The 19,035-nt window shown below is 42.7% G+C and overlaps 2 protein-coding genes across 3 annotated transcripts; one reads left to right on the top strand and one right to left on the bottom strand.

The window, feature by feature from the left end:
* Positions 1 to 1,375: 1,375 nt before the first annotated feature.
* Positions 1,376 to 12,954, bottom strand: LOC119648934 (nucleolus and neural progenitor protein). Of its 2 annotated transcripts, XM_038050847.1 has the most exons (4): positions 11,108 to 11,236; positions 10,949 to 11,038; positions 2,471 to 2,619; positions 1,376 to 2,415 (listed from the first exon to the last, which is right to left on the bottom strand). In XM_038050847.1, the coding sequence occupies exons 3-4, from the start codon at positions 2,547 to 2,549 to the stop codon at positions 1,397 to 1,399; spliced, it is 1,098 nt and encodes a 365-aa protein (XP_037906775.1). In that variant the 5' UTR covers positions 2,550 to 2,619; positions 10,949 to 11,038; positions 11,108 to 11,236; the 3' UTR covers positions 1,376 to 1,396. The 2 variants fall into 2 exon arrangements, with proteins under 2 accessions (XP_037906775.1, XP_037906776.1); XM_038050848.1 differs by lacking the exons at positions 10,949 to 11,038; positions 11,108 to 11,236 and adding an exon at positions 12,873 to 12,954.
* On the top strand, positions 11,339 to 12,270 carry LOC119648935 (adrenodoxin-like protein 2, mitochondrial). Its single transcript, XM_038050849.1, has 2 exons — positions 11,339 to 11,664; positions 11,736 to 12,270. Exons 1-2 carry the CDS (start codon positions 11,477 to 11,479, stop codon positions 12,082 to 12,084), a joined length of 537 nt encoding a protein of 178 aa, XP_037906777.1. The 5' UTR covers positions 11,339 to 11,476; the 3' UTR covers positions 12,085 to 12,270.
* Positions 12,955 to 19,035: the final 6,081 nt, after the last annotated feature.

Here is a 19,035-nt window from a genome sequence, read left to right as displayed (position 1 = left end):
TTGTTATACACTCACAGGAGGCATTCGATCTAATAATGCCACGACGACGCTTGCACCGCACCAGAAAATCGAACTACTGGTGCAAGCAGGAGATTTTGTTGTTGAAATCATCATATTTCCTTGCAAGGAAACTGCCAAGAAGGAAACCGGTATATCGCGGCTGGAGAAGAAATTTCGAGATCTCCGAAGTAACCTTAAGGCCGAGTACATTGTTTTTTGGTAATACGTATCCTACAAGTATAGCTCAGCGTAGATGGGTGTAATTTAAACCACCACTTTTCATGAGTAAGATCGGGGAAGACTTCAAAGGGGTCCATAAAAATATTTTCCTCGCTATGGAACTGAAGATAGTCTTCCCTTTTTCAAGTGAAAATAATAAAAATTGAAAGCTATTCTGTAGTTTATAGAGAAAATAAATCCCAATAACATCAAAGCACTTTTGAAACCAAGAAAAAAATAACAGAAAATAAAATAAAAATTAAGTTTTCCAAAGGGTTGCTTGCGTGTAGTGTGTAGAAAATAGTGGGGTGTTTTCGAAAAATTGCCAAGAAAGCAATTTACGTCGGAGAAGTGAACAGACTTGAGTCCAAAAATTGAGGAACATAAAGATAAAAAAGTGAAAATCACAATATCACCATGGATAACTACAGAATTCTTCATATAATTCAAGGTGCACACAAGTTAGACATCCTCCAGAGTTTAGAAATTTGCAAGCTCCTAGCCTACTACATTCAACATGCACTAAACTTTGAATGTCTATCTACTTACTCATCTGTGATAGCATACCTTAAATACCAAAATTTTCCTGGATGTGACAATAATATCTTAGGAATAAGAAGACTGCATACAGGACGAAGAAATCCAGCGGCAAACAGGCGCGAAATGTCATCTTTGGTCCATGTAATTTATATATTGGTGCTTCGATCGTGCTTGGATGATTTTCTTGTGTGTATTTCTCGATCCCATGTGACAGCTGTGCAATGCCACATACCCGCAACAACGCGGGCTCACACCAATGCACTGTATCACATACACGGCCCTAACACTAGAACTTATGAGTGGAATTTTCCCCCGCAATTACCGTCGAGGTGAGAGACGTGCAATGATTTCTCTTCCCAAAAAATTTCGAATTATATCCACCCCTTGCGACTCCGTGCTGTATTAGAATGCTGTGCAGCTGATAAACTGCTGGTTAAACGTGTGAAACAATGGGGTGAGTAAATAAATTAACAGAGTTGGAAAGATTAAAAGACACTCCCTTGATATCTGTTCAGCCGCTTCTTCCACTCAAAAATATAATAAAAAACAATAATGTGAATATTATGAAAGGATAGAAGTGGATAAGGACTTTTTTTAATCACCGAAAGAAGTTGTATTTTTAGTTTTGAATATTTTATTATCGAATATTCCCAAGTAAATTTCGAACTAATTTCACTGCCGATCGATTGTCGTTTGATGGTAGTTGTGATATCTTCTTCCTCAATATCTTCCAAGTTGCATCCGAAATGTTTCTCGTGGCAGAATCGGAGAGACTATTTTTCCGTTTCTTATCTTCTTCTTTGATGAAGTTCGATATACTTTCTAGTGTTTTCAATCTTTTTATGTCTTCCATAGAGCTAACTGATATACCTCTGCTTATAGGAACTCCCAAATCTAGGTCACTGGATGATGGTACTATGAAACTTGTTGAGGCCTGTTTCGATATTTCGCATGAAGATGGTTGTTTCGAGAGTGATATTTTAGGGACATTTGCTGCTTCATTGTCTAACATAGTTAGAGAACGTTTATTAGCGATCTTAGAATGTTTGATCATTTGATCTTTCAGTTCAATTGAAGCAATTTCGGGGACGGCTTCCAATTTTTTAGGAAATTTAAATCCCTCGCACAATGGCTGCTGTCTCAGCGGAAGTTCTCTTCGGTAATTGATAAGCTCTCTATAATATGACGCAATTTGTTTCGCATTATCATGACTGATTAGCCATATCCGCGCCAAAGTGCTTATGAGAACAGTGATGATATCAAAGAAGTAGTTCTGACTCATCAGTTTTAAGAAGTAGGAAGCAGACTTCAAGCAGCATTGAGTGACACGAATATATAGTTTTTGAAGTGCTATCATGCGGAGCATCATATAGTCATAGCATTCTTGCGAAGGCAGATGGGTTTCGTGCCCTCCGCTTCTAATGAAATCGGGTAAGTTACCAACAAATGTTCTCAAAGTTGTAGCAACATCTAATTTGAGGAGACGGCATAGGGCAGAGTTGACTTTACGTAAATCACGAAATCCTTCGAAGACGTGAAATGAGTTTTTGCGTCGTGCTAGTAGCCGGGAACAAAATGCGGCTGATTCTTGTAGTTCCGTTTGCGATTCAAGAAGAAGAATTATTTTGTCTAGCGTTTTACGAAGGCTTGGTAGATCTGAAATGTTAAAGGTTGGAATACTAGACCGAGGACAATAAGGAATAAATTATACCGAGTGTGGAATTCTTGACTCCGATTGTTATGATTGGTGGTTGCGTTAAGTTGAATTCATTCCATGGTTGACTGGACATTTTTATGATAGTTACTAGTGTGAGGATGACTGGGTAAACAAAAAGTTATTCACTCGACGCCCCAGATTATCTGTAATAAACAAAAAGTACAGAAATGAGAATGAATAAAAGCAAATTTGTAGATTGTGTAGATACACAGTCGAAATTCCTCTAAGTCGAATTATTCTCTAAATCGAACTTTTTGGCTTTTAAATTCAATTCTATGTTGAATTCCTTTAAGTCGAACCGCATTTTGTAACTTTGCGAAGATATTTCATACATTTTAATTCCTTTAAGTCAAAATCGATGGGTCTTATTCATGTATGTAGATGTATATTCACAAACCAACGTAGGGCATAGCAATTTCAATAAAAAGTGAAGCCCGCCCTATTTTCCCCTCGGGTTTAGTTTCTATGCATGATTTGCACTCCAGGCCCAGATTTTCTACCTTTGGTCCTGGATCCTTCGTTAACCGAAATTTGGGCGTAAAGTGTCTCTATTTAGAGTGGTTTTATCCAAAACGCCTACATACATAAGGTGCTGAAACAGGCAAGTCTGCTGTTCAAAAGTCTCTTAGTACATACTTTATCTAATATTTGTGCAGATAAAAGCATAAGGTTTGAAAATACTAGTTGTAGTGAAAGTGTTTACGTAAATGGATCATGCGAATGCCAACCAGTTGATAAAGCTGTTTTCGAATGGTTCAGTTAAGTGAAAGGACACACTTTCCCATAGGTTGACCAATATTGGAGGAAGATGCTCTAGAATTGGAAAAAAGCTTGAATAGCCTCCCCGCCTTATTTCGACAGTGCAATCACACAAAACTCCCAAAAATCGTTTTTGAAAAAAAAACCTTTTGAAATTATTAGCATTTTAAATTTCAACCGAATTCAAACGCACTGAAAAACCCGTGCCAAGCAACTTTAATAGATCGGCAACTGGCAGTATAAAAATATAAAAATGTTAAAAATAATTTCGCGCATGAAATGTCATGGAGAACAGTAATATATTGTTTTGTGTCTTGCTGCACAAATAACTCCACGAAAAAACCCTGAAAACTTTTTTAACTGTTCTGAAAGGAGATATTCGGAAGAAGTGGATCGCCAACCCTTAATGAAATCCGGTTCCTTTGTGGTCGGGTTTATATTGCTGTGGAGATCATTTAAATGTGGGTTAACATTTAATAAAGAATCTCAATTGATAATATTTGACTGAATTTTAAAATTCGAATTTAGAATTTCGTGTCGCTATTATTAATTCTTCATGTTTCAGTTGGAAGATCTTAGGAATTTAATGCAGTTCTCATTAGATCCCACTTCCAAAACCGCAGAACGGCCCATCCTGACCCGCAACTGCGAAATTGCAAAGGAAGATAAATGAGTCTAATTCAAATTAAATCACAAGAGAAGAGATCCCGCAGAACATTCGATCGGCCCAAGATTTGAATACCGTTCAATGCAAATCCATTTTTTACGACCAGAAACGTACGTTTCATCGCCACCCAAGTAAAGATGCGAGTGAAATTTTTTGTGCAACTGTGTTCAGGCATTATTTCCGTCAATGCCGCGTGGACACTGCATTGTCTCTATTACTTTTACGCTGGTACATGTAAATCCATCGCCTTCAAATCCAAGCACTGAAAAAGGCGAGGAGTAGTCGGAGTTAGGTAGGGCTGATGACCTGAGATACTATGATCAATAGGTACACTATAACCAGTAAAAGGGGCACAATAGTTCTTCAAGGAAAAGGTGTGACTTTCCCTTAACAGAATAATAATAATAACCCTACACGGAAAACGAAAGTTACGGAGCCACGAAAGGAGCCTCGAACTGGGCGAATGCTGCTACGACGGACTCAGCAACGAAAACGGACGCCCGTACAGAAGAAACTGCAAAGTCGGAGAAGGGTACCTTCTACGAGGCAGTAGAGCAGACCCTCAAAGCCTGTCCAAAGTATGACATCAAAATCATATTTGGAGATTTTAGCAGCCAAGTAGGAATGGAACCCGTATTCAGGAAATTTATTGGCTCCCATAAAGACATTAGGGATAACGGACCGCAGGTTATTTAATTAGCAATGTGGCATGAAACGGTTGTTGGCAGTACCTGGTTTGCGTGGCAGGCGGTCCACAAACAAACGTGGGCCTCTCCAGACGGAACCACTTTCAACCAATTTGTCCACGTGTTAATTGAACGTCGCCACCTTTCAGCTTTGGTGAATGTCAGAACATATACTGGCTTCAATAAAAACTCGAATCACTATCTCGTTGGCATAGTGCTTCGAGCTCCAATTACAACACCGTCTAAAACCCCATCCGGCAATCAGATCAGAGTGAATACTGAAGCCATCCACAACAAAGCCCTGGGTAACAACTATAAGGGGGAAATTGATGTCGCAATAACGTCAGTTAACAGGGGTCCTTGAGATGAAGCATCGACAAATGATCTTCACTACCACCTAGAGAACGTTTTCATTGATACGGCCACAAACATACTTGGAACGAATGGTTCGACGATGAATGCTAGCTTACAACAATGGAACGAAAGAACGCTGCATACTGAGCGCATATACAGAAAAAAGAAGCTCCGGAGTACCAATAGGTCTGCGAACTTGAGAAGTACAGGGAGCAACGGCACCAGGCGTGGAAGTATTACCAACAAGTTGGCAGCATGAAGCTTTATACACCTCGGTACTCATTCTGCCGACACAAAGTGGGAAATCTGACTTCCGACGGTATAGACATATTGAAGCGATTGAGTATTTTGATGAACTGCGCAACAACCAAAATATCGGCGAGTTGGAGGTCCCGCCAACTGAAGACGACCTACAAATGCCGCCACTACCAATGATGGTAGTGCGCCATTTATCGGTTTTGCCAGGAGCCGATAGAATTATGGCTAAATTGGTTAGATATGGAGGCGCCCACTACACCAAATGGTTCATGAACTGATGCTCAAGGTGGGGATAAATAATCAATGCCTGATGACTGGTAAAGAGGCATTATCTGTCGCATATATAAGAAGGGGCATATCATGTAGTCCAGCAACTCTAGAAATAGCATGTTGTTGAGTAGCAGTACCATCAGCACAGAATATTATCTGCCCATTGGTACGTCGATATAATTTCTGGCCGCTTTCGAGGTTTGGATATTCAATTTCAAATTTGAATTTTCAGGCTTTGGCCACGCAAGGGAAATTTATCGTTGTCGCTGCCCTGCTCTGTTTTGCCAGTGTGTTTGGTGGAATTAGTTTCTGGAAAGAAGAGGAGAGGGTAATTTCACAGCGCTTTCGCGCAAAAACCGCCTAAACACATTTTATTGGACGTCGTAACAGTGGGGCTTTTGATTTCTGTTCGATTTCGAAGCCAGAACGGGTTAAATTGTGTGGCGACAAGAAAATCGACGAGAAGTTCGTGGCAGCGAGCAACGGGATCTAACCCACGACGTCAGCGGGAGACGAAAAAGCGTTTGGATTGCAAGCAGGGTTTCTGCTATTGTGAGGCGAGATCGGGTCAATTACGAGTGTTTTCAGTCGCATACGAAAGCGAGGTTAAAGGAATAGAAACCATGCGGTTTGGTCCATTTTGCGGCAATCTCCAGATTTGCCGTTGCCATCCTCAGTGTGGGGTTCGTGCGATTCGCAATTAAAGTTTGTTGGGAATCCAAGATCACTTCCCTCAAGTCACCCTCACCTTTCGCCAGAAAAAGCGAGGGCTGCTGGCGAGCTGAAGTCGCGATTGGCGGCCGTGGAGCTTGTCTTCGACGAGCCGTAGTCAACATCATTGTATTTCTCGTCGGCTAGTCACTTGCTTGGTGGTTTGGCAACAAAACTCGACAAGAGCCGCCAGTGGTTGAAGCTACCAGCGTGTTGCTGCTGTGGAACAATTATGAACCCAGAGCTTCAAAATGCAACTTTAATGCCGATCAGTTATTTGGTGAACAATCTGTCGAAGAAAAACTTTGTTTCGAATAGCGACAGTTATCACAGACTGGAAGCGAACGCTCTGCAAATGAAAACAAGCAAAACCGTAAACGGTTAAAAGGGTTGATATTGCTTTATTGAAACAAATTATTGAAAACCTTTTGAAAAACTACTGAATGAATTTCGTCGAAAGAAATAGTTAATGAAAAAACGGCACACGGAGTTGAACTGCAATCAAAAACCAGTGCTCAGGCCACGGAATCCATTTGCAAAATTACATGAAATCAAAAGAAAACCAAAATCAAAAGCCTTTTAAGGGGGTCATCCCGTGTGTCGGGTTGGAGAAATCGATTTTTTTTTTGCATGAATTGTATCTATATATAGTGGAGAATATGTGGGCAAAGGGATTTTCCGATATTCCGAGTCGTTCAGAAATTACAGTGTTAAACAAGTAAGGAGTTTGCAGCCGCGGCTAGAGTACTCGATGAGAAAGAGCATCGAATCTTCTTTTATCTGTTAGTTTTTTACCTGAGCCTTATAAATTCGAACACAGGTATAAATATAAAAAGATGGAAAATTGTCTAAACTTATCTGCTGTTTAGAATAAAAAGGATAATCCAGAATAGAGTGAGGACTGAAAGGCTTTCAAACTATACTGAGTTATATTTTGTTGTAAGTATTGTGCTGTTTGCGTGTTCAGTGACTTTTTTAAATGGATCGTACGAAGGGAGATCGCTTTAACGTTCAACGTCATGCTCGCACTAAAAAACGAGTATTTCATGGGAATCGATACTTATCAGAGATGAAATAGGACTTTGCATCAACATCAGCAAAGAGACTTTTGGCAAGCATGAACATGGATGTTCCAATGCGACAAGTTTTGTAAATTGTATATTGGATTTTGCTGGAGTTTTCTCCAGTATCTCTGGAAATTTCTGCAAATAATAAAATATACGTAGTAGTAAAAAAGGAATGCGTAGGATATGTCGAGAAAAGAATGGGACCGCGGCTTAGAAATGCAAAGAAGAATAACAAAGGCATTGGTGGAAAAAGGACTGGAAAACTTACTGATAAGCTTATTAATGACCTCACTACATTTTTTGGGCTAGCTATTCGCCGACACGCAGATTCGATAGAAGGAATGAAGCAAGAAATTTGGGCAACTTTCATCCATAAATGTTCTACAGGCGAAAATCCTCAGCATCAAAATTGTCCAGCAGGCGAGTTCAGTTGGTGTAAATGCGCAAAGCGGAAGCTAAAGGAGAACTGAATAGTTTCCGCCACGAGAAGGCACCTTTGACTGAAGAAGTTCAGACAGTCATCAAACCAATCTATGAAGATTTGTCAGATGAACAGATGTTTAGGAGCAGAGACCCAGAATAACAATGAGTCGTTAAATGCATTGATCTGGACTTTCTCTCCTAAACACCTTCATTCTGGGGCCAAGGTCGTAGAAATAGCCACTTTTCTGGCCGTAATTATTTTCAGTGAAGGATTCAATGGCATTCTCAAAATCCTAGTGACAATGGGATGTCAAGTTGGTCACATGTGTCAGGTTGAAGCCGACCGCCGTAATCAAGCGCGAATTTGGCGGTCCGAACGACGATCGACTGACCTCGCTAAAAGAGCCAGAATTGAAACCAGAGAGCAACAATCGGCCTTACAAGACCTTTTTGAAGAAACGGAAGGTGCTCTCTATGGACGAGGTATAGCAGATTAATGGTGAGTTAAAATTTTACTGTTGATAATCACATTTAAATTTTCAAATGCGTTTTTCACGAAACTGCATCTTGAAAATCGGCTGCCACCATAGCTCAAAATCTATCCAACCAAATTCTTTGAAATTTTCACGACTTCTTTAATACAGAGTGAAATTATGCGGTGTTTCCAACGATTAATTAATTGAAATAATAAAAACTTGTTTCTTTTTCGTTGGTGTGGGTATTTATTCTTGCAAATACCGATATTTCGGGAACCACTTGTTCCCTTCATCAGGGCAAACAAGTTGTTTGCACTGATGAAGAGTGCAAACAAGTTGTTTGCACTGATGAAGGGAACAAGTGGTTCCCGAAATATCGGTTTTTGCAAGAATAAATACCGAATACGAATAAAAACACCTTTTTTTTAGATGGGTGCATAAATTGACACGTATTCTGAAAACGGGCTACGATATCAAGCTGAAAAATTTAATACATATACTAGAGATATCAATAAACATATGGTGAAAAAATCACGTTTCTATCTTTATCCAGTCCTCCAAAATAATTTTTCAAAAAAAGGCAAAAAAAACGGCCTTCACACGGGACCTCCTTAAAACATAAAACAAAAAAAAACTATGCTGGAGAAAATGATGAATGAGACGATGATGAACAGAAACATGAACTATTTTTTTTAGTATTACGGCGTAATTATTAATTTTCGTATGGTTTCCCTTTAAAGTCAGCATGTAAGCGTCGTTGCGTAGATGTTAGAATCAGCTCTGACCAGGAAAGGAAGACTGGCCACTCGTCGCGTAGATGTCAGAATCAGCTCTGATCTTCCTAGTCCATCCCGAGCGCGTTACGTTTTTGTCATATAGTCCATTTGGCAGTTTAGTCTCTTTGGGATTGAAATCTTCGGTGTTATCAATCCGCCTCAAGACTTTACGTCTTTATTGGAGAAGTTTACCCAGGGTAGGTTTAGTTTTGTTGACTATTGAGCCAAGGCATGTGATAAAATCTCTGTCCTGACAGGGAGATAATATGTGAGAACCAAGAACCCCGGCCCAGATCTCGCCTAACTGCTAACATTCGGTTTAGTTTTAGCACGTGCCGTCCGGGTCTATATATTATCTCACGCTGTCGGTGTTCACGACTGGCAAATTTGGTTGGTCGACAGCCTTGGTGCCAAAATGATCCACCGCTGAACTCTCATCGCAATACCATACCAAAAAGGCTAAACTCCAGACAAATCAGCAAAAAATCAGTTTTTCTCCATGCAGCAGTTGATGGAAGAACTATTGGAAGATGGCCATCAGTTACATCATTTTTTCATCGACTTCAAGGCCGCCAGGGTAAAACACGGCCATGAGAGAATTCGCCATTCCGACCAAATTGATAAGACTGACTAGACGGGCCCTGACCAATGTGCGAGGGCAGAGAAAAGCAGCAGGATCACTCTCGAGACATTATAAACAACGGCCTAAGACAAGGCGATACCCTATCGTGCGTTCTCTTTAAATGGCTGCGGAACAAAATGATCCACGATGCTGATGTAAATGCAAGAGACAACATCCTTTTCAAGCCCGCCCAACTACTCGCCTATACTAACGATATCGACATTATGAGAAGAACAACTTGGGATGTGCAATCCACCTTCATCCAGATCGAGTTGGCCTTGGGAGATCTTGTGCTGCACATTATAAAGGCAAGACGAAGTACATGGTGCCAATATTAGCACCAACAACCAAAGAAGAAGACTATATCTTTGAGATCATTGATAATTTCTCCTATGTAGGGTCCAAATTGAAAACGATAATAGCTATGACAATGAAATTAGTGCACGGTTTCGCTCGAAACGTCTCACCATACGGTCAAAGTTCTTACTGTACAAGACAATGATCTTACCGGTCCTCATGTATTCTTCGGAGTCTTTGGTTTTTAGCAAGAGAAACTACGAACTCTTGGTCGCGTTAGAGAGAAGAATCCTCCGAAAAATTTTTGGTCCCTACAAGAGGATGGACGATTCCGCAGTCTCTATAACGGCACAATCTATGAACAATACCATGACCGCCTGGCTGTAGAAAGATTTCGATTCAAAAGGTTGAGGGGGGCGGGGTAATTAATCCAGTTTAAGATGGAGGCGTAGGGCAGGATCCCAGACAGCTTCTAGGGATATCGAATTAGTGGACCACGGGGCAAAATCGGGATGCCTGGAGTTCTTTACTAAGGCAGACTTAGGCAGGATAAGGATTGTTGTGCCCTTGATGATGTTTATTGTCCACTTTCGAAAAAAAACTTAATAAAGTGTAGTGTTTCCGGTTATATTTAATTACTAAGGGTCATCTGCATAAGTTTAGATAAGCCGGGCGTAATACACGTGCTATTTTAGTAAAAGCGCCAACAACCCTGTCCACATTAAGAACTAGCTAGCAACTTTTATACAAGCGAGATGGCCGTTGCCCCTAAATACCCATGTTCATTACAAATAGTAGACACATCTTTATTTGCCAATGGCTTACGATGTTTATACCCAAGAAAAATGGTTCGGATTCAGTGCAAAGTTTCATCTATTTTCAGAATTGATTTGGGTTAAGTTTAGCAAAAATAGGAAATCTATGAGAAGATAGGTCTGAAATATTCATCCTCTCATTGAAATTTGTCACCAATGATTTCACTTTTCTTAATTCTGTAATGATACGATTATAGAAATGAACTGCATCTATTCCAATTTTGTGAATTCAAATTACTTTTAACATAATTAGTTAAGAATTACTAGGAATACTTTTAACAAATCACTTACCAAATAATTGAAGATTGGTAAGCCGACACCACTGGTTTGTTTTGACAGATGATGATGTTTGTCAGTCGAGTTTGTCAATAGAAATAGACCCTACATTTTCACAAATATTCATTGATTAAAAGTTCGCGAATTTTAAATGTTTAATCAGGATGCGCTTACAAATATTGATCGTCGTCGTATTCAGTTTGTGGCAATCTAGCTTTTACATCACGACGCTTTTCAAAATGTTATATGGCGCTACTAAACATAAGATCCGCCATGGAATTCGACCAGTTCTGCAATCAGCTGATCGGAATTTCGGCGATTGCCACAATTCGTCTATTGACGAAATCACAGGAAAACACTTTCTCCGTGACGAAATGTCACTTGACAGTTCCAATTGTCATTGAACTTCTACGCCTGACACTGGGCAGCACAAATAGTCGTGGTTCCGCACGTATTGGCAGACGTCTGAAAACTTCGCAACGAGCCAAACCTTAATTAACGTGATCTACTGAGTACAATTTCTGTGAAATTTCCAAAGCAAAGATGTCCATTTCCGTAAATGCAATTCGCCACTCTCTGAGGATGTCGTCCTTCCTCGCAAGGACTATTTCAATGTCTCTTCAGTCACAACCAACAAAAGCTGCCATGAAATATTCAAATCAGTTTTATAATGCAAATTGTATGCGAGTGTTTTCCACGACGGTGCCGAACGTTCAAAAGGACGCTGAAGAGTGAGTTGATTAGATAATAGGTTGACAACGCTCTCCCAAATTGAAATAAATGAATGAAATTCGTCTTTCAGGGTTGAAGTAACTTTCATCAAAGCAAATGGGGAGAGAGTGAAATCTAAAGGTAAAGTCGGGGACAGTTTACTCGACGTTGTAGTAAACAACAGCTTAGACTTCGACGGGTTCGGCGCATGCGAGGGGACCTTGACCTGCTCAACTTGCCACCTGATATTCAAGCCGGCGGACTATGAGAATTTACCAGAGAAACCCAGTGACGAGGAGTGCGACATGCTCGACTTAGCTTACGAATTATGTGATACTTCCCGATTAGGATGCCAGATTACGCTGACGAAGGAAATGAATGGGCTGGAAGTGCAAGTTCCCGCCACCATAAACGACGCTAGAGCCGTTCCGGATAGCTAAAAGCCCGCCTACTTAGGAATTAGTCCTGTTACAAATCCAGCATCCTAAAACAATCATAAATTACCACTAAGAAATTAGAATCCGATGAGTCCAATTGAGAGCATAGATAAATTGTTACGTCCCAGGGGCATTACTATATTGTTAGAGAGAACAAAATAAAGTCTATTTTTTTACGAACTGGCAAAATTGAGTTTATGTTTACGGATGAGCTTGTGTTTTGGCAATCCAATTCTGCGAGATAATACCCCAGGCTATAACTAAGTAATTCGTCGCTGCTGAGTCACCGTGACTTGATTAGACTCTGCTACCCGCAAACGCGGACGTTTCAGAAAAGCGTCGCGATCGCGTTTACCCAGCGCCCGCGAAAAGCGTCATGAACGCGGTAATCTAACGCCCGCGATACGAATCGGCGACATTTTTACTGGAGATAGAAGCACTTAATCAAATAGACAAATGTTGTTTATGGATCAGCTTGACTGTTTTGGCAATTCAATTCTGCGAGATAATTCCTCAAGCTTTAACTGCATAGTCACCGTGACTTGACTGGACTCGGCTACCCGCAAGCGCGGACGTTTGAGAAACGCGTCGCGGTCGCGTTTACCCAGCGCCCGCAAAACGCGCCATGATCGCGTTAATCTAGCGCCCGCGAAACTTATCAGCGACATTTTTACTGGAGATAGAAGCACTTAATCAAATAGACAAGTGTGCTACGTACGTTGGCTCACCCACACGAGAGCAACAGAAATTGCGGAATTACATTCATCATGTTTAATTTAAAGTGAAATTACCTTCGGGGCTCCGTCGCAATTTGAGATACGCTGGCAGTAGTTGATAACGTCAAATCATCGAGAGCCTATCGGCTCGACTTAGATAATATTGAATTTGTTTGTAAATTGTTGGAACTGTTTTTGATAGTAGCTAGCGATGTAATTCCTTGTCTGGTCTATTATTAGAATAATAAAATATGATTTATCGCGATGTTTTGCATGGCTTTTTAGGATGTTTCCTTATATTCTGAATAGATCAATTTGAAAAATTACTCAAAGAAAGAAGAATCGAAGAAGTTCGAAGCGGAGAACATTTTACATAAACCGCGGTTTTTCTAGTAGAGTTAACGTTCTACTCTCGATTTTGTATGCTACATACGCTTGCTATTCCTTTGGAGTCAGTTATCTCAATTCGAAAGGGCAGGGCTCTTATTCGACTTCGATAAATCCAAATTAACTGAATGAGTTTATGTGGAGCTAATGCAACATCTATTAGCAGATTCGGGGATTAATTCATTGTTATTTAAAAAAAATGCGTTATTTTAATTAATTTTTTTTTTAATTAAATTTAGTAATTCTTATAATAATTAATCCCTTAATTTAGTAAGAACTCCGTCCCAGTTTCGGCGACAGAACCCTTGGCGGGTTACTCGGTCGTGGCCAGCTCGGGGACATCAAAACATACGCGGCGTTCACACTTCCTTCCAGTGCCGTGTGCCTCCTGGAAGAAAGGCTTCAATCTGTCTAAGGAGACTGCCTTGTGTTTGCCACCTACGTCCCAACTGAAAGCGTCTTCCGCACGCTCGAGGATCTTATAGGGACCCTCGTACAGTGGCTACAGCGGCCTCCGAGTGGCATCGTTCTTCACCAGAATAAGGGTGCAGACTTCAAGCCTCCCAGGGGTGTAGCGGTTTCAATCTGAGAATCTGCTTCCCGTAGTAGGCGCAACAATCTGGTCTCACTAAGCCCATCGTTCTTAACGAGGACAGGTAGCCGGGTAATCGTAGATTCTCCCCGTATATCAGATCAGTATGGCTGGAAACAAATCCATCGGAAGGCTGTACGGAGGCGAAGCAGAGCGAAAGGCAAAACTTGCGACCAGGAAGGCTCGTCGCACGAAATAATTGTTGCCTTTAGGATCCGATGTCAACGTTCTAGAATCCCATTAGACTGCAGGTGGCATACATTTGTTCATTGGAGTTTCAAGCCCTGAGAAAAGAATAGATTTTAATTGCATTCCCTGGTCTGTGATGATTACGGCGGAATCCACACTCGACAGTGGGTTCTAGTACATGTCTGTGCTGTAATATCCTTTAGAGGTTTTTCCTCAGGTCATCGCGTAAACCGGTTATGAGACGAAAACAGAAAAGTTGAATTTTCAACCCCAAAGGGGTGAGGGATTTATAGACGGGGAGGGATGGTAACTCGTCGTGAACACACCCCTTAGAAAGTTATGGTCCATCAAAGTCAGGTTCTTTTGATATTATCATAGTAAAGTTTCAATTTTCAACTCAAGATAGAGAGCGGATAGAGGAAAGTCTCTCACCTCTAACTCTGTTAAAAAATTGGAGCTATTTTTATGTCAAAATCGTAGGGTTTTAGTATCAGAGGAGAAACGGGAGGTCGTCTCTCACAAACTTTGTTAAAAAATAGCACAGGTCACCTTAAAAAATCAAATGAGGGGTATTTTGAAAAACTGGATTTGCTAGCCCCACCCCGGGAGAAAGAGGGGATAAAGGGGGTATGTAAAAAAAGTCCTTTGAAACACGCTTGAAGAATTGTGAAATAAAAAATTTGTTTGGGAATGAGTTGTCCTGAGCCTGACATCCACTTAATGGCGGGCCACATTTATTCGAGAAGCAACTTGTTCCTTTTGTTAAGTGCACGGGCGAGCGTCCAATAAATTATAAATTTGGATTTGACGGTTTCGATCGTAGGGCAGAGGCTCAGCGCCTCTACCCTGCGGAGCATCGTGACCGACAGCGGTAACAGATGGCATTTAGTTCTTTTTTATTCAATTCAACACCCGACAAGGGTATGAATTATGTCGGTCGAAACTATCCGATCGATTTTACGAAAGTCATGCCTTGTCTTTGCTTGATAAAATGGACTGAAGAAATGAACCTCTTCATCATCTGCTCCTACTACGACATAACGGCGGGGGCGAGTACAATATCTTACCGCCCCTTGTTGTCCCAGAGATTCGTCGAGCGTTTTCCGCAATTTGCGCATGTGACTGTGCAGCGAGTCGCAGACCATTACTGTTATATAACTCGCAGCGACACAATCCCGGCCATCATCAGGGAGCGTGTTCGATTTGAGGTCATCGGGGAAACCGGTGACCGAGAGTCGATGGGGGCAGTGGCGGCGGCCTCAACAATACCACGCCGCACTGCAGGCAACAGTTTCAGCACTCGACGAAGCACTCTTCTCAGGTTTCCGCTGAGGTTCGGGACTAGTTCCAAAGAGCGTGTATAGAATTCTCGGATATGGATCCTTTGTATAGACCAGGTATTCCCAGGCTTCCACCTCCAGCAACTCCGGGAATTCTATCTCAAATCAATGTTGAGATTGCATCTCGACTGAGTGCTGATATGTCGCTGCTGCAACTACAATCACTTGTATGTATATTCTGGTGCAGTTATGGTTATCAGATTGCATGGTCAAAAGATTCGCTTTCGTATGATTGGTTTGAGTGACCAAAGAGGTTCACCATGGAAAATTCGTCTGGAACGTCGGCGGGACTCACTAAATAAGGATATTGCCAGACTGATTCAGATCAGCACTGGCAACGCCAATAGACGGGTGATAAATAAAGTGCAGAGTGTTAACAGAAACTATGCCATTCCAAGTGAGACACCCATAGTTGAAATTCTGGACACACTAAAGCAGAAACTTTCTGTCATATGCAGTCGGTTACGATGGTATGGCGAAAGTCATTTCAGACGTGTCCAGAATGCAACATACGCGAGGTACCAATGGAGCCTTTTCAGATCTCTCCACGAATCCCAACAGAGCGTCCAGACAATACAATTTTCGGTGACGGAAGCGAAAGAGTATTGGGGTGGACTTTGGGGGTTATCTGCCCAGCAAGCTGAGTGGATCACCCCTGAAGGCAACCGCCATGCCAATACGCCTGGCATGTATTTTGCTGATGTTACCGAAGAGAAAGGTCGACGAGTCATAAATAGCTCGAACAACTGGAGAGGCCCACTGGTATAAGAAATTTACCAGCGTACATGACCGGTTGGCACACAGTATAAATAAGGTCATGAGTGGGCCGGAGGAATTTCCATCCTCACTGCGGGAATTACCTACCTTATCCCTAAGAAGGACACGATGCAGGACCCCGCAGACACAAGACCGATTACTTGCTTACTAACACTCTATAAATTCATTACGTCCATTATTAGTGGAAGGGTTAATGCACACCTGGAGATTAATAACATTCTGTCCGAGGAGCAGGAGGGCTGCCGAATTGGGTCAAGGGGTTGCAAAGAGCAACTCGACTCGGTAATTGTAGGACAAGCAACTAGAGGCTAAAGAAACCTCGTTAGTTGCTATATCGATTATGCCAAGGCGTTTGATAGAGTCCCGCATACCTAGCTAATCGATGTCCTACATCTGCATCGCATTAATCCGAAACTAATCAAGTTTTTGGTGACAGTCATGGAAGGGTGGCATATCACTTTATCAGTGCGTACATCTGAGGGTGCTAATACCTCAGAGCCCATCCGTATACGGAGGGGCATCTTCTAGGGGGAGTCGTTGAGTCCCCTTTGGTTTTGTATGGTACTGGACCCCCATGGCTATTGAATGATGCTAGAGGGCATGGTTTTGCAATAAAGTATGGCCTACGTGCTAAGTGCGAACTGACTTACTTGATGTACTCAGATGACATCAAGCTGGTACTGACGCCCATCTTAGAAGTCTGTTGCGAATAATAGACATGTTCAGCCGTGATATTAGGATGAAGTTTGGATTAGACAAGTGTCGAACCCAAGCCATTCGCAAAGGTCATCACGAGTCGCATGCCGGACATAGCATTGGTGACCTCCACATCGTAGCTGTGACCGAGACGGACTTCTACAAGTACCTAGGAATTCTGCATGGAAACCATGCTCGAGTTGGTGATCTGAAGGATGTTTTGCTGTCCGAATTCCTGCGACGTGTAAAGCTTTCGGGGAAGAATAAAATAAGCATATTGAATGTATTCGCTATCCCTTCATTGGCTTATGCATTCGGAATATTGCCGTGGACGAAGACCGATCTGGAAAACGTCCAGCAGCGGATACGGACAACTATGTCCAAATTCCGAATGCATCATCCAAATTCTGCCGTGGAGCGGATGAACGTGCCTTGTGACATTGGAAGTAGGGGCATGGTTGACGTGGCGGCACAACATTTTGCTCTACTTGTATAACTTTTTAGGATAATAATATAACTTTTTAGGATAATTTTCCTCGAAATTGGAAAGCTCTTCACTTTATTCGTGTTTCAAGCAAATGACTCACAAACTCTCGTCAATTTTAAATGAGATAGAATTTTCTAGCGCGAAATTTACCGAGTTGTAATTGATTACAATATTTTGAATTTAAGAGGAAAACGCGAGTGTTCACCGCCGCGGTTGGAAACAGAAGAGACCGACTTATTTCCATGCGGTCCTTACTGTCCCAATCAACGGCATTTTTCCACCGCTAATTCTCCACTCCCCCGGTGCGTTCGGAAAATGAGTGAGTGGAGAGTTCGCCATCTACCCGTCCGCATCCGCAACATTCGAAATAAATTTCGAATGCCGCAGATCCTGCCGCGCCACATCACTCCGCCCCCAGACGAAACCTAGGGGGTTTCGGCGACGGATCCCCGAACTTCGTTCGCCGTTAATCCACAAAGCGGACACGACGCTGCTTCGGGGCGCACACGGGTTTCAGCCTGGACAAAGAGACCGCCTTTTTGTGACCACCGATCTCGAGCTGGAAGAAATGCTCTCCCCTCTCGAGAACGCGGTACGGGCCCTCATATGGAGGCTGCAGCGGCTTCTGGACGGCATCCGTCCTGATCAGCACGTGCGTGCATGTGTCCAGTTCCTTGGGCGAACAAGCAGGTATGGACGAGTGTCGAGTGGGTGGTGGCGCTTTGATGCGTCGGAGATTGTCCCTCAGCAGACGCACCAACCCCGACTCCGTGAGACCCGATCTCTTGTCGAAGACCGGATCGCTTGGGAGTCTTGGGTTCTCCCCGTATACCAGCTCCGCGGGGCTGGCAGCAAATTCCTCTCGGCGGGTTGTACGAAGGCCGAGTAGGACGAGAGGCAAGACTTCAGTCCAGGACGGGTCGTCGCGTGCCATAATGGCGGCTTTCAGCGTCCGGTGCCAACGTTCCAGCATCCCATTGGATTGCGGGTGGTATGCCGTAGTCCGCTGGCGTTTAAAACCCAGGAGTTTGCCTAACTCCGAGAAAAGGGTGGACTCAAATTGCATTCCCTGGTCAGTGATGACCACTGCAGGGACGCCAAAGCAAGGTATCCACTCTCGGCAGAGGGCTTCGGCACAGATTGCGCCGTAATGTCTTTCAGAGGTATTGCCTCAGGCCACCGCGTGAACCTGTCGATGATTGTGAGGCAATACTTGTAACCGTGCGAGTCTCGCAAAGGCCCTATTATGTCGAGGTGTATGGTGTGGAAACGATTGGTAGTGCGGGGGAATGAGCCCACTTCTTTCCTTACATGCCTGGAGACTTTACACTTCTGGCATGCGATGCACTCTCTGGCCCAGGAATTGATATCCTTGTTCATGGAGGGCCAGAAGTATTTTCCGGTGACTAACCGGTTTGTTGTCCTGATGCCGGGGTACGCCAAGTCGTGAACTGCGTGGAACACTTCCTTGCGAAATGTGGCCGGAATGTATGGCCGAGGTCCCTTTTCCGAGTCTTCGCAGCAGAGCGAGAGGTTTGAGCCGAAGATGGGCAACTCCCGAAATTTGTATTTGGGGTTGGACTTGAGGCTCTGAAGTGCTGCGTCATCCACTTGCGCCTTGGCAATAGCCGAGAAATCGAGTGAGGCGGGGATGTTAACTTCGGAGACACGAGACAAAGCGTCAGCAACAATGTTGTCCTTCCCGGACACGTGCTGGATGTCTGACGTGAACTGGCTTATGAAGCTCAGGTGTCGAAGCTGACGAGGGGA

The sequence above is a fragment of the Hermetia illucens genome, chromosome 2, assembly GCF_905115235.1.
Source record: "Hermetia illucens chromosome 2, iHerIll2.2.curated.20191125, whole genome shotgun sequence".
NCBI lineage: Eukaryota > Metazoa > Arthropoda > Insecta > Diptera > Stratiomyidae > Hermetia > Hermetia illucens.
Note: the sequence above shows the minus strand (reverse complement) of the source record. Positions and strands in the feature narration are given on the sequence as shown.

What these genes read in the sequence shown, in the direction of transcription:
- LOC119648934 (XM_038050848.1), bottom strand. Translation starts at nt 2,549, where the DNA reads ATGTCCAGTCAACCATGGAATGAATTCAACTTAACGCAACCACCAATC. An exon ending in AGTCAAGAATTCCACACTCG is followed by an intron (nt 2,416 to 2,470) that starts GTATAATTTATT and finishes TTAACATTTCAG; the next exon opens with ATCTACCAAGCCTTCGTAAA.
- LOC119648935 (XM_038050849.1), top strand. Translation starts at nt 11,477, where the DNA reads ATGTCCATTTCCGTAAATGCAATTCGCCACTCTCTGAGGATGTCGTCC. An exon ending in GTTCAAAAGGACGCTGAAGA is followed by an intron (nt 11,665 to 11,735) that starts GTGAGTTGATTA and finishes TTCGTCTTTCAG; the next exon opens with GGTTGAAGTAACTTTCATCA.